Raw genomic sequence first — 15,285 nt, 5'->3', positions numbered from 1 at the left:
CTGGCCAAACCCCAGACATGAATTGGCATACCCGAGACCTTTGCCTTGCAGTGGACTAGAAACAGTTGAAGTTATTGTTGTTGTTGTGTAGATACTGTGTATATATATATATATATATATATATATATATATATATATATATATATATATATATATATATATATATATATATATATATATATCTTTTCTATCTTTTCTATCTTTATACTGTATATATCTTTATATTATGTATAGTAAGTATGTATGTCTATCTGTTTATGAATGACTTTTAAGCATTAATATTTTTGCTTAATTTTAACATCTGTAAGCATAACTTCTCATCTGAATTCTAAAAGTTTTAATAAAGTATAAGCATTAGTTCACATTATAATAATGCATAGTACCTTGTATCTGTCTGACTATAATACCCAACTGACAGGATGTTTTATGGAAAAGAAAATTAGATTTAAAAGGGAACTTAATCTACAAGATTTTTTTAATTATGCAGGGTATCTTAGAACCAAAATCTTACTAAGTCTCATCTGTACTGTAATATTCTGAATTTTAGTTTACAACGTCTACTTACTTATGCTCTGCAGGAGTGGGATCACGAGTGGTGTGGAGACATACAGATCGCAAGCATTCTCCTTTATGTAAAAGGAGCTCACAGAACTGAAGAAAGTTATAGATCTGTAAGTACATTATTTCCATTAATCTTCAAAATTTAGTATTATAATATGTGCACTTGATTGCAAATTCAGTAAGCCAACATTATATCATAAACTAATATATGCTAAGAATTCGACAAAACCGTTTTTGTTGTATGGTTTATGAATTCATTAAAAAGAGAGTTAAAAACACTGCTAAATACAACATACAGGTAATTTTGAAATGTCTAAAATCCATTATTTCTAAAGAATAATACATCAATGGTCCTGCCAAATAATTTCCCATGTATTGTATTAAGCTGAGTTGAGGAGAAAACAAAGTAAAATAGTGGTTTGAATGGTAGTGAAATAAGGGATAAAATAAAACTAACCCTTTTATATAATGATCAGTAGTAGACTTAAGATGGGAGTAGAATAAATAAGCAGAATATATTCCCCTTATGATGAGCAAAATGGTTTATAAATACAAAAAACCAGCTCAGAATTAGTATGATAAGCCCTCCAAACAGAATATTGGTATAATTTTACTGGAAATTTCATGAATGAAAGATGAGATTTAAAAATTCTACGATCTCCTTTTTTATCACAAAGAGTAGAAGATAAATAAGCCTCAATGCCTTATTAAACAGAAGCAAGAAAACAAAAAATTAGCAGTAATTGGACCTGCCTTAAAGGCACGAATCTGAACAATTAAGTTTGTAGCCCTTGAAACCACATACAATAGTATGACACTCCTATTGCAGAAATCCGAATAAAATTTACACACACAACCATACTACTTGATGATACTTCCAACCAAACAGGCAAATCATCTGCTGATTCATCTGACTTTGAGTTGGTCCTGTAATTACTTTAACAATTTATAATGAAATGCAGCCTTATATTTAGAAATATGTAGTGGTATATTTTGGCCCATAAAGAAAATGTAACTCCTTTAGTATTGAGCTGGATACCCATTTGTTTATACATACTCCCTTGGTTTCTGATGAAGCCCTTTAGCAGTGTTTTATATTTAAAGTAAGTATGTGATGTAAATGACAAAAATACTACATTTCACAGCAGTAACCTTATCTGCAAAGAATTCAAAACTAGAATTCTCATTGGCATCTGGCTCTGTATTATCTGCAATTGTCCAATAAAAAAAAACTGAAAATACAGGTGGTATTTCAAGACAAATGTAAGGAGTGTGACAATGCATTAAAGCTCAATTATAATGTATTTTTTAACTATGAGCTTATGGTTAAAGGGATTTACTGGTATTTCAAACTTTTTAAAATAATTATTTCAAGTAGCGTTTAATAAAAATATGAAAAAAAATGACTCCTATGTCTGAAAAAAAAAATTTAAAGGGAAAAAATTCCCAACCAAAACCAATTTTACTCACCTCTACAGTATACTTGCATTAAATAACCTAAAATTTTCATATATTTCAAGGGGTTCATTTCTGAGGAGAGATTGTATAAAAGTTTTGAACATATGAGAAAATATTTGCCTTTTCTTAGGTACAATACTCAAAAACTATGTCAGCTATAAAATGGATCATATTACTGTTGAGTACAGAACTAATGCTTTGTTGGAAAATATTCTGAAATATTCATAAAAATATTTTTCTGATTTTGGAAATTGAAGAAATTATGAAACAAATAAAGTAGTAAAAGTGGCTGTTCATTCATTAAACTGTACTGTAGATACATAAATGGGTCTAATCATAACTACTATTATAGTACAGTATATACTATATATGGTTCTGTACTTCAGGACACATTAAGATTTCCTTTTCATGATTTTTTCAGGGTCAGCCACTATCTTAGAACTAGCTATAAAATGACACATCATTAATTTTAAACTTTTCAAAATTAAATTTAAGCAACAGTTCTCTAGAATATGTTTATTGAGACATTAAATCCCCTCTTGACCAAGTTTATAAAAAGGCTCAATTTTCAACAACTAGATCTTAGTTTGCTGACATCCAGAAATCTGACCATCAATTTTCCTCTTTATCATTTGTTGACCGTAACATCTGCCATAGTATCAGTTTTGATGTCAGTACCAGCACCACCCTGTACACCTAACCAAAATACAGTAGAACTATATAGCATGGTGAAGTACTACAAATATATTTTTTTTCTCTCATAATCCAAACCTAAAAAAAAAATATCATTCTTGTTACAAGAGACATGTACAATCTATTATATTGGAGGGATAAAAAATTACCTAATAAGGTGGACAAAAGACACACCAATGGAATAAAAACTGAATTCCATCTTGAAAATACAAATTATCAAAGGAGGCAAGCTTCTCCCCTTCCTCTTTTGCTTCTCTCCAATGAGAACCCAAAGTTTTCACATTCCATTCTTTCCTTCTAAATCAAGTTACATCCGTTATATATTATCTTCCATACAGAAGTCAAAGTTTAGGATCATGAGATTGTCCCAAAAAAATATACTTTACCAAATGCGTACATATCTTCTTGATTATTACGATTGAACAGATTCTAAATAAAATACCCATATACACACAGTATATTACTCTGTATCTTAAGATATGCTAAAATATGACTCTAATAAGTTGACTGAATCCAGTTAGTACTTGCCTGGTGGGTGGAACGTATGTAAGCATCTTCAACTACAACAGAAGAAAGAGTTTTATCAATCAAAGGCCCAAATATGGTTTCATAGCCGTGGCCAGTTGAATTATCTTCTATCTGGATCTGTTAAAATATAAATACAGTATTACTGCAATCTTTTACATAAGAGACTGACTAGGAATGACATAATTCTATGGTACAAAAGGTCAAATAAATTTGCTAAACATATTGAAACAACAGTACAAAACAGTAATAAGATGACAAAACATTAGAACATTAAAAAGTTATACTCGTTACATAATACTGTAGAGGGGGCAAATTATTACATAAACATTATATAAACATAACTTGAAGGTACTAAGTCCTTATTACTTATAAAAAGATGATGACCAAATAATACCTGTTTGTGAGTGCGCCCAAGGGTACGTATCTTGTTCACTGCTTCTTTCATAGCTTCAGCACGTGCTAAATATTCTTCAGTTTTCTTTCGAAAATGGTTACGTTTAGTTTCATCTTTCACTTCTAAACAAAATAATAATAGGCATCATTTAAAAATCCAAGATTTATAACAAGGTACAGTAAACAAATCGATAAAAGTTTATAAGTAATGTCTTTAAAAGTAAAAATTGGCTTAATTTAAAATTAAGAACAGAACTAGGCCTACTACTACACATATAAACATGTAATCATTACTATACAGTAAATGTGACAAACAAGACTGAAGGGATTATCATAACCTGGCAATCTACTGTTAAGAATTTGGACTTGCCACCAGTAGGTTGGCAGGGCAAAACCATGGAACCTTCAGACTCATTGGAATTTACTATACTGCTAATAACTTGGTAAAATGACAAATTCGTTAGATAATTTGTATTTTCCCTAACTATACAAACCTTAGCTATTTAATATGGGTATTACTTTCGGCGTAGCTGAAATGACGAGCCATTAGAATTTTAACGAGGGTTTACTACCCCATCGCTAGTTAGCGGGGGTAGGGAGGGGTAGCTTGCTACCCCTCCCCCTCGCACACACCTGTGAGAGCTCACTTTGCTTAGAGGTAGGACTTTCCGGGGGACAGGGCTGGCGGGCAAGTTTGATTAAATAGCTAAGGTTTGTATAGTTAGGAAAAATACAAATTACCTAACGAATTTGTCATTTGTTCCGTAACTGAAATACAAACCACGCTATTTAATACGGGTGACTTAACCCTTAGGTAGGGTGGTAAGCCCCTCCCATTACTGGCTTTTGGCATTTTGCCCGGGGACTCAGTATCTGAGTGTGTCAGCACTCAATGATAAAGAGCCCCTGCACCTCGCTAGCGCTTTGCTCTGCAAAGGCCGCGGCCTACATAAGCTTGTGTGTGAAGGAAGTAAGTGTGACTCGTCCTAGGAAGTTGACCTGAAGTCCTTTAGATGGAACTTTGAGGCTAGGACTCTCCCAATACCACCTCGTCAGGGTATGGGGACGTGACAGTATTAACTTAATACTAGGAACACAAGGGAACATGGTTTACCTGCAATGGTTTGAGGTCAGCTGTGCAGAGAACCCAGGATGCTGCTTTCCCCAAGAGAGGGGGGAATGAAGAAAAGAATAAGGGCCAGGCATACCTTTTCATTCATGCAGACTAAAACCGGGTAACAATGCCCTCAACCTTCTGCTACTTGTCCATTAAGGAGCCTGAGGTTTAAACCAGCTGTTGTGCAGCCACCACAAGGCCGATAGAGAACGTATCGAGCCTCCTGTGGGTCACGTCTTGCAGGTAGTGGGCTGTGAAGGTCGTCCGACGCTTCCATACCCCTGCTTGTAAAACCTGCGTCACTGAGTAGTTCTTCTTAAAGGCCAGGGACGTAGCTATGCCCCTGACATCATGTGCTCTAGGACGACGTGACAGAGAAGGGTCAGGATTCAGGGAATGATGGATAACCCTGTGAATCCAGGCCGAGATGGTATTCTTAGTGACCGTCTTTGTCCTCCCAGTGCTAAAAAACAGTGCTTGCACCTGGGGACGAACTGCAGCTGCTCTCTTAAGATAGAGCCTCAGACTCCTTACTGGGCATAGTAGGAGATGGTCTGGGTCATCTGTTACAGAACGGAGATTCGAGATCCGGAAAGAGTTGAACCGAGGGTCCGGCAATCCTGGATTCTGAGTCTTGGCAACAAACTCAGGGACGAATTTGAACGTTACCTTCCCCCATCCCCTTGAATGGGCGATGTCATACGAGAGACCATGAAGTTCACCGACTCGCTTGGCCGAAGCCAGAGCAAGTAGGAACAGTCTTCCAAATCAGGTGGCGATCAGAAGCCTGGCGTAATGGTTTGAAGGGAGGCCTCTTAAGAGACCTGAGAACTCGAACCACGTTCCATGGAGGAGGTCTCACTTCTGACTGAGGGCAGGTAAGTTCATAACTTCGTATGAGTAGGGAAAGTTCTAGCGAAGAGGAAATGTCCATTCCTTTGAGTCTGAAGGCAAGACTTAAGGCTGAGCGATAGCCCTTCACTGCCGAGACTGAAAGACGCATTTCTTCCCGCAAATACACAAGGAACTCCGCTATTGCTGGAATAGTGGCATCGAGTGGAGAGATACCCCTTCCACGACACCAACCACAGAAAACTCTCCACTTTGCCTGGTAGACTCCTGCAGATGACTTTCGCAGGTGTCCAGACATCCTTTCCGTAACTTGCTGCGAAAAGCCTCTCTCTGTGAGGAGGTGCTGGATAGTCTCCAGGCGTGAAGCCGAAGCGAGGCCACGGCCTTGTGAAAGATGTTGGCGTGTGGTTGTTTGAGTAGCTCGTGTCGTGGAGGGAATTCTCTCGGGAGTTCCGTTAGAAGCTGCAGAAGGTCCAGAAACCACTCTGCGTGATGCCATAGCGGAGCTATCAGGGTCATTGAAAGGTTGACCGATATTCTGGTCTTGTTGAGTACTGTACCCTTCTCATCAGACAGAACGAGGGAAGGTATACATGTCGATATTGTCCCACCGTTGTTGGAAGGCATCTTGCCAGAGTGCCTTGGGATCCGGGACTGGGGAGCAGTACTGTACAGCGGAAGCTTGAAATTCAATGCTGTCGCGAACAGATCCACAATCGGGGAACCCCACAAAGTCAGAACTATGTTTGCTACTAGACGATCCAAAGACCACTCGGTACTCACTATCTGGGATGCCCTGCTCAGACTGTCGGCGAGCACATTCCTCTTGCCTGGAATGAAGCGAGCTGATAATGGAATAGAGTGGGCTTCGGTCCATCTCAATATCTCTACTGCAAGATGGGATAGCTGCTCTGAAAAGGTACCTCCCTGCTTGTTGATGTAAGCCACTACTGTGGTGTTGTCGCTCATCACCACCACGGAGTGGCCCGCCAGGTATTGTTGGAACTGTTGAAGGGCCAGGAAGACGGCCTTCATTTCTAGCAGGTTTATGTGGAGGCACTTTTCTGATTCTGACCACAGGCCTGAGGTCCTGTGGTTCAGAACGTGGCCCCCCCCACCCTTTCTTTGAGGCATCCGAGAACAGCATCAAATCCGGGGGGAGGACGAGAAGATCCACTCCCTTCCCTAGGTTCTCGTCTGTCATCCACCACTGCAGATCCGTCCGTTCCGAAGGGCCCATAGGGACCATGACGTCTGGGGAATAGTGTCCCTGATTTCACTGAGACTTGAGTTGCCATTGAAGGGATCTCATCCTGAGGCGACCATTCGGAACTACACGGGCCAGGGATGAAAGGTGACTGAGGAGACGTAACCACGATTGGGCTGGGAGTTCTTCTCGTCTGAGGAAAGGTTCTGCAACCCTCCTCAGCCTTGCTATCCTGTCGTCTGATGGAAAGGCTTTGTGGAGATTGGTGTCCAAGATCATGCCTAGATATACCAGTCGTTGAGTCGGAAGCAGAGAGGACTTCTCGAGATTTACCATGATCCCTAGATCTTGGCAAAGTCCCAGAAGTTTGTCTCGGTGTCGAAGAAGGGTCGACTCCGAGTCTACTAGGATCAGCCAATTGTCCAGATAATGGAGGAGATGGATGCCGATCCTGTGTGCCCATGATGAAATCAGGGTGAAAACACTGGTGAAAACCCGAAGTGCTGTGGAGAGACCGAAACACAGCACCTTGAACTGGTAGATCTTGTTGTCTAGGCTGAATCTTAAGTACTTCCTTGAAGATGGATGGACTGGGATCTGGAAGTACGCGTCCTTCAGGTCCAGTGTACACATGAAGTCTTGTGGTCTCACTGCAAGTCTGACCATGTCTGCCGTCTCCATGCTGAACGGGGTTTGTTTGACAAACCTGTTCAGAGCCGAGAGGTCGATGTCTGGTCTCCAGCCTCCAGACGCCTTCTTTACAAGAAAGTCTACTGAAGAAGCCTGGGGAGCCGTCGACGACCTCCTGGAGAGCGTCCTTCTTTAACATGGTGTCGACTTCTGCCCGTAGGGCTTGGCCCCCTTGCCGATTCCATGGCAAATGAGCTCAACGACACTGGATCCGCTGTCAGGGGAGGTAGAGATGTTGTGAACGGGACGCGATATCCCTGACTGATTACGGAAATCGTCCAGGAATCGGCCCCTAGTTGCTGCCACCTGATTGCGCAACTTTGTAGGCATCCCCCCACTGGTGGACATGCAGGGGGATTGCCAATCCTAGCGTTTGCGGCCTCGGCCACTCCCTCTAGGATTCTTCCCTCCCCTGGAGGACTTCTTGCCTTTCTTGTCTTTGACAGGAAAGGGTTTCGACACCGTTGCCTTTGCTGCCACTGCCGGTTTCGTCGTCTTAGACGGGCGAATTTGTTGGGGTGCTGGAGGTTTATAGGGCTTAGATGTAAGACCCCTATGTAGGAGAGAGTCCTGGTTGGACTTCCTCCACCTCTCGGCTGCCTGTTCCACGTCTTTCGGCTCAAACAGATTCTTTCCCAAGAGGGAAGAATGTCTGAGCTTACTGACTTCGACGCTGGGGACCTTCGTGTGGAACCTCTCGGCCACGGCATCACATCGTTTCAGAATGGAATTGGCCCATAAGTTCGAGACTTGATGGGCCAGAAACTCGATGGTGCGCGTGCCCGAAAGTAGGAAGGTCTCCAAGGCCTTCCTGGTACTTTCCTTGGACAGATCCTCGGAGCGTATCTGGATGCCGAGAGACCCTAGCCAGACGTCTAGCCACGAAGTAGCCTGCATGGCACACTTCGCGACCTTCTCCTGACTAAGGATCTCTATCGCCGAGAAGGACACTTGCCGGCTGGAGAGCCTCTCTAGAGGGACTCCCCTGGTAAGCTCTTCCACAGAGTGATGCAAGGGAAGAGCTAAGCAAGACTCCCCCCATGATCTCGAAGTACCTCCTCTGATGAACTCGAGGAGGCGGAAGGAGTTTGTTCCCGGTACTGGAACGGCTGGAGGAAGCGAGCTCGGAGAGCTGGCCCTCAACCTTGTCCCTGGCACTCTTCACCCCTTGGGACCAGGGCAAAGCCGCACTGGCCTTAGAAGGTTTCTGGGTGCCAAAGACTCGGTCCAGGACCGTGTCCTTGCCCTCACAAGGGGGAATCTCAGGATCCGGGAACCCGTTGAGATTCCTCATCAGGGTTAGAACCTGCCAGAAAGCATGTGCTGACTCCTGTGGCTCCCCTCCCGAAGGACTGGCAGCAAAGTCTCCTGTCCCCAAAGGTTCTTCTTGAGGGGACTCGTGGACGTTCTCTGCGGGTTTGGTTGGCTCTAGACGAATCCTTGAGGACGACTTCGGGATGGTCTTTGAGTCCTTCGGTTCCCTCCTGGGAGGGATACAGGACTCTAGCAGCGATGGCGTGGGGCTCTTCTCCGCACCTACCCGGGACGACTCTCCTACACGAGGTGGGGGTTCTCCCATTGGTGCGATGGGAGAACGCCTCACCTCGGTGGAATGCCCTGAGGACGGGAAATCTTCGTCCACAGGGGAGGGAGAGAAGGTCTGGGGGGGTGGCGGGAGCCTTCCTCAAAGACTAACGAGGAGCCAGCTTCGCCCTAGGAGAAGTCACCACAATGTCTACTCCTCGCTTTCTCTTCAGGGGGGTCGAAGCTGCCATTGATTTAAGGCCCATTTCAGAGAAGGCAGGTTTAAAAGCCTGCATGACAGCTCTGACAATGGACCCGAACCATGGCTGCTTACTGACAGTAGCACTGTCAGTGACTCCCTCTGGAGGGAAAGGGACCGGGCGATCCTTAGGAGTAGATACTACAACAGGGTCTGCCTGAAAAGAAGCAGGAGACGATGGTTGGATCCTGGACCTATCCAGAGTTCTCCCCAATTCAGGCAAGCACGCTGGTCTGCGCTTGCGGTGGGATGGGGGGGGGTTGATGATGAAGACCTGGTTGCACGTGTTCCTGGCGCTTCGCGCATAAGCTCCCTCTGGGAATCTCGCTGGGTTTCGTGCTGACGCTCGCGCGATGAGGTCTTGCCTTGGTCTTGCCTTGTTCGTGCGTGCGGGGATGATGGCCAGGGGGCGCGTGGGAGAGAGATGGCGCGTCGGCGAAAAGGCGAGCGCCGGCGAGTGGGCTCGTTGGCAAGCGATGGTGCGGAGGAGATGGAGCGCGTGGGCCAGCAGGCGAACGGTGGCACGCAGGGGTCTGTTCTGGAGTGTGCGCAGTAGGTTGAATAAGCGTTTGTGTGCGCGGAGGCGATTGCTCACGCGCGCGTGGACGCGCAGGGTCCCGACAAGCTCTAGAAGGCGAAAGCGTTGGGCGCGCACGTGTAGGGGAAATACCCTTAGCGAGCGGGCGCGCAGGAGAATGCGCAGGTGCGCGCGATGGAGACTGTGCGCGTCGGCACGTAGGACAAGGCTGGCGAGCAGGCGGGGTCCGATGGCGCGTCAGTGTTAGGTGTAGCGCAGGAGATCGCTGGCGAGAAGGAGAAGAAGGAATCTTCCCTCCTGCGCCCAGATCCGAAGATCGTGGGCGCACAGGAGAACGCTGGAGCGCAGGAGAAGAGCGCTGGCGAGTAGGAGATCGTGGGTGTGCGTGGTGCGCAGCAGGATGAGGGCGCGCAGATGTGCGCTGGCAAGGTGAAGATCGCTGGTGAACAGGAGATCGATGGGGCGCGGGTGAGCGCTGGGGCGCGGGTGAGCGCTGGCGAGCAGGTGAGCGCTGGTGCGTTGTCTCAGGAACAGGAGAACTCTTAAGTGCAGCAGGAGAGCGCTTGCGCGCAATTGCGCATAGCCGCAGGAGAACGTTGGCGCACGGGATACCTCGCGCTTAAGGGACGTACAGTGAACCCTCGTTTATCGCAGTAGATAGGTTCCAGACCCGACCGCGATAGGTGAAAATCCGCGAAGTAGTGACACCATATTTATCTTTTTATTTAACATGTATATTCGGACTTTTAAAACCTTCCCTTGTACGTAGTACTGTTAACAAACTACCCTTTAATGTACAGAACACTTAATGCATGTACTACAGTACCCTAAACTAAAACAGGCACAAATATTAAAGGCGACTTTATATCATGCGTTTCCTAAACACGCCAAAAAGCACGATAAAAAATGGCAACTAATGTTTTGTTTACGTTTATCTCTGATCATAATGAAGAAACAAACGCATTTACACATCTGTGTATAGGTTAGTTTTTGCATCGATTATATTGATTATTCAGTACAGTATGTTGATTTTGTTTTTACCAATGTTTTACTTAATTTTTCTTGGGACTTTCAAATGAAATGTTTTTCTTTATGACGCCGCCTGGAACGATGGCGTCATAAAGTACGCTCAGTAAACAAACGAAGGCATTTAACGCGCATGATGAAAGTGATAAATAATGATATTACAGTAAAAGCTTTTATAAAATATGTTATTACAAATATTATTTACCGTATCTATTTAAAATCATACATACGTAGTAAAGCAGGAAAACAATTTGAGAGAGAGAGAGAGAGAGAGAGAGAGAGAGAGAGAGAGAGAGAGAGAGAGAGAGAGAGAGAGAGAGAGAGTTGTTTTACATACGTAAATGTAAATTTTAAACAAAAAAAAAAATAGCCCCATTTCATATAAAATAGATTACAAATATTTTACTTTATCATATTACAGTACAGTAGTCTGTATAATACTGTAAAGTTCAGTACAGTATGTTGTTGTTATAGTCGTGGCGATGAAATTCTCACGAAACAAAAACACGCCATTTGATTTCAACAGCTGATTCATTCTCTCTCTCTCTCTCTCTCTCTCTCTCTCTCTCTCTCTCTCTCTCTCTCTCTCTCTCTCTCTCTCTCTCTCTTCATGTTATACAATACTTACATTTAGATGAAGAAACTAAAATTAGTTTTCTTAGTGTCAATTAAATACGAAACGAAAAAATTATGCCGAGTCTACATCCATTTCAATCATAGCTAAAAATACGGCATCCGATTTCATCAGCAAACCACTATTTTTTGGGAAACATCATTTTATTCTAGAAAATTGCTACTCTTTAAATAGTTAATTGCACATTAAGAAAGCGTGTACAGTACTTTTGTTTTTAAATTTCGGGTGTGTTTTAAAAATCGAGTATCGTTGACTTCTTTTTGTTTTACTTTTGGCTGTGATTAGATCAGCTGACATCTAGCTGCCGCTTTGAGAGTGTACGAATACACTAACAAAGTATCGTTTATACCATTTCTTAACTTATTCAAACCGTCTGCAGTATACAGTTGATATTACATAAGCACCAATGTGTTATAACCTATCAAATTTTTTTGTTTATTACATTTAAACCCCCCCCCTCTCTCTCTCTCTCTCTCTCTCTCTCTCTCTCTCTCTCTCTCTCTCTCTGCCTCTCTCTCTGCCTCTCTCTCTCTGCCTCTCTCTGCCTCTCTCTCTCTGCCTCTCTCTCTCTGCCTCTCTCTGTCTCTCTCTCTACCTCTCTCTGCCTCTCTCTGCCTCTCTCTCTCTACCTCTCTCTGCCTCTCTCTCTCTCTACCTCTCTCTGCCTCTCTCTCTCTCTACTTCTCTCTGCCTCTCTCTCTCTCTCTACTTCTCTCTGCCTCTCTCTCTCTCTCTACTTCTCTCTGCCTCTCTCTCTCTCTCTCTACCTCTCTCTCCCTCTCTCTCTCTCTCTCTAACAAATGATATCTTTGTTGCTCCTCAAAGTTTCATTTATATTGAAAATCAATCATGATTCAATTTTCCTTACTTCTCCAATCTCGCACCATCGGTCACATCGCGGTATTTTCGAAATTTCCGGATAATCCGCGATATATGTATATACATAGGTTATGAAAAAAATCCACGAAGTGGTGAATCCGCGATGGTCGAACCGCGAAGTAGTGAGGGCTCACTGTACTCACATTGTGAGAAAGCCCCTTTTGCCCCGAAGGGACCGGTGCTCATTTAATAACGGGATGCGTGGGCGCCCACAGCGCATCAGAGGCCAGGAACGGTGACGGCAGGTCAGCAGATCTGGCAGGAGAAGGAGATCGCGAACGATCTGCGGAGAGGTCCAGGGATGCAGCAGGAACGGTCGGAGCACGGTGTGGAGGATCCTCTGCGGGGGACTGCGAAGATGAAGACCCGAAGAAGCGCCTCCTAACACCCTTGTGGGGTAAAGGAAGGCCTCTACGGTGAAGAGGAGGGCGAGCTTTAAGTCTGATACGACCTCTGGCAGCAGGCAGACCATCGGCAGTCTTCCGAAGAGGAGTCTCTGTTACTGCACTCCCCCGAGGGGGAGAAACACCTTCAGGAGAGACAGTTGGACTTAGCTCCTCCCTCAAAGGATGTTCGGAGGGGGGAACTAAGCCTTCCGCTACATCAACAACCGCAGCAGGGGTTTGACCTAACTCGTCAGAAGCTTCTGCCACAACAACGTCGACGATGGACAGAGGATCAACCTCTGCTACTGCCGGCGACTGTTTAACAGCTGCTCCCAACCTGATCATGTCAAACAGGGCTTCCTTGGAGGGCTAGCCCTGAAGGCCCAAGGAAGCCCAAAGCTGTAATAAATCACTGTTAGACACATTATTATCAAAATTAAAATCCTTCCCCGGGGGAGGAAGAGGAGCTGCCTTGCTATGGGAGGAAACTCCCAACCCCAAACCCCGAGATCGGTTAACAGAACTGCGGCCTACGCTACCACTCGACGGCCTCTCGGAAGAGACCGATCAAGTGGGAGCTTCGGAGGAGGTTTAGGCTACTGAAGAAGAGCCCTTGAGATTTTCTCTCTACAAGGGAACCCTTGAAGGAGAAATATTCCTTTTGGTCTTCTTCTTCTGGCGCCGGGTAATCCTCTCCCACTGGGAGGTAGACCACTCCCTACACTCACCACACACTTTATTTCATTCACATCATTGGCCCCTACAAAAAGGACACAAGGTGTGAGGGTCTGTGTCCACCGCCGACATATAAGTTCCGCAAGGGCGGTCAGGTAATCCGGGACACTTCCGCGTAATGGAGGCCAACTTCCAAACACTGTCAAGAAGAAAAAGCAAAAAAAAAATTAAAGGCTGCCAATATAGGCAAGAGTAGGAACAGACACGTCCGGTCATCACCCGAGCCAAAAGTAAAGTGAGCTCTCACAGGTGTGTGTGAGGGGGGAGGGGTAGCAAGCTACCCCTCCCTACCCCCCGCTAACTAGCGATGGGGTAATAAACCCTCGTTAAAATTCTAATGGCTCGTTATTTCAGCTACGCCAAAAGTAATACCCATATTAAATAGTGTGGTTTGTATTTCAGTTACGGAACAAATATCATATTGTGCAGTAAAGAATAACCAACATCAAATATCATGACAATTTATTTTGTACAAAATAAAAATATGGTCAAAAATATATACAGTAGTGGTACCCAAGAGATCAAATTTAATCAATTCCAGAAAGCCATTTCAGCACTGAACTGATTTTCCCCATAAGATTTAATTTATCATAGGATTAATCCAATATGGCCCCAAATTCACTCTAAGCACATTTACATTGCATTTACAATACTGTGCATAACTACGATCATACGATAAAACAAGACAAATTAAACCAAAAAGGCAAACAGTAATGCTTTTCAGGTGGATTACAGCATAGGTGTTGTCTCTCAGTCACACAGGTTCTAGAAAATAAAGAATGCCCAATAAATTACTAATACATGTATTTCTTAATTTCAGGTACTGTACAAAATTTTTTAGAAAATATTTGAATACCAATTTGTTTGAATTCATGTGAGGTTGACCTCCGGGGATCCACTGTAAACTCTCTTCTTATTTGCAAATGTTTTCATGATGTATTTTTAAAAAATTCATGAAACTCTAATACCCTTAGCTGCCTGGAGTAAGAATCTGATGCCTTGTTCATAACATGTCAATGCTTCAGCAAACTTCTTTTCTGTGTCAAGCTGAACGGCGCGTGTAAGGACCTGAATGGCAGCAGCTTCAGGCCCACCAGAAGACATCTTGTCTTGTTGAGTCTAAACAAGTTTCACGTTGAAGTCAACAAAACCATCTGCCTTTATCACCTAATAAGAAATCCAGGAACCCTGAAAAAAAAATTTGCCATTGCAGATGTTATTAATTTTTTTTAAATGAGTTCCATTGTATAGTTAAAGCCTATTGCATTCTAAATTATGATGGCCTATGGATTACTCCTAAAACTAAATAATAAAGTATATACAGTACAATACAAACCCATCTAGATTTTATTACCTGTGGATATTGTATAGTTTTTCCTTGAACTTTGTCACCAAGACAATTGAATCCAGTTACGTTTTTCTAGAAAGTTCTTACCCGACAGATCACACCAGAATTTATAAAATAAAATAAATGAGCCACTAATAACATAAAATGGGTAATACCAGCATAAGGTCCACATCCTAACCATTTTACCTGAAGGCATACTTATTCAACCTCACACTGATCTTAAGAACATCATTTTCAACCTCTTCAACATTTCCATCACATTAACAGGTTGATTTTCTTATAAAGAATCATACACTTGTTTTTGAGATTTGTAATATGACCAGGTGTTAGCTTTTATTGATTTAATATCCTTTGTTCATTTGGACCTCAGAGAAGAACAATAGTAGTTGAAACTTTGCTTTCTTGAAAAAGAGTAAAAAGTTCTGCATGAATGGTGTATTATTGCTAACATTCTGAA

At 43.4% G+C, this 15,285-nt stretch overlaps 1 protein-coding gene across 1 annotated transcript in view; it reads right to left on the bottom strand.

Moving 5' to 3' along the window:
* The window catches only part of LOC137645019 (MIT domain-containing protein 1-like), a 22,125-nt gene extending 7,541 nt beyond the window's left edge, over window positions 1-14,584 (bottom strand). Inside the window, exons 1-4 of the mRNA XM_068377886.1 lie at window positions 14,449-14,584; window positions 3,635-3,756; window positions 3,241-3,357; window positions 566-669 (exon numbers count right to left, since the gene is read on the bottom strand). Coding sequence (XP_068233987.1) covers window positions 566-669; window positions 3,241-3,357; window positions 3,635-3,756; window positions 14,449-14,584 — 479 coding nt within the window. The remainder of the gene's footprint in view (window positions 1-565; window positions 670-3,240; window positions 3,358-3,634; window positions 3,757-14,448) is intronic.
* Between the last annotated feature and the right edge of the window lie 701 nt (window positions 14,585-15,285).

This window comes from Palaemon carinicauda, chromosome 8 (assembly GCF_036898095.1).
Source record: "Palaemon carinicauda isolate YSFRI2023 chromosome 8, ASM3689809v2, whole genome shotgun sequence".
In the NCBI taxonomy this organism is placed as follows: Eukaryota; Metazoa; Arthropoda; class Malacostraca; order Decapoda; family Palaemonidae; genus Palaemon; species Palaemon carinicauda.
The sequence above is the reverse complement of the archived record's forward strand: the minus strand, read 5'-3'. Positions and strand labels throughout refer to the sequence as shown.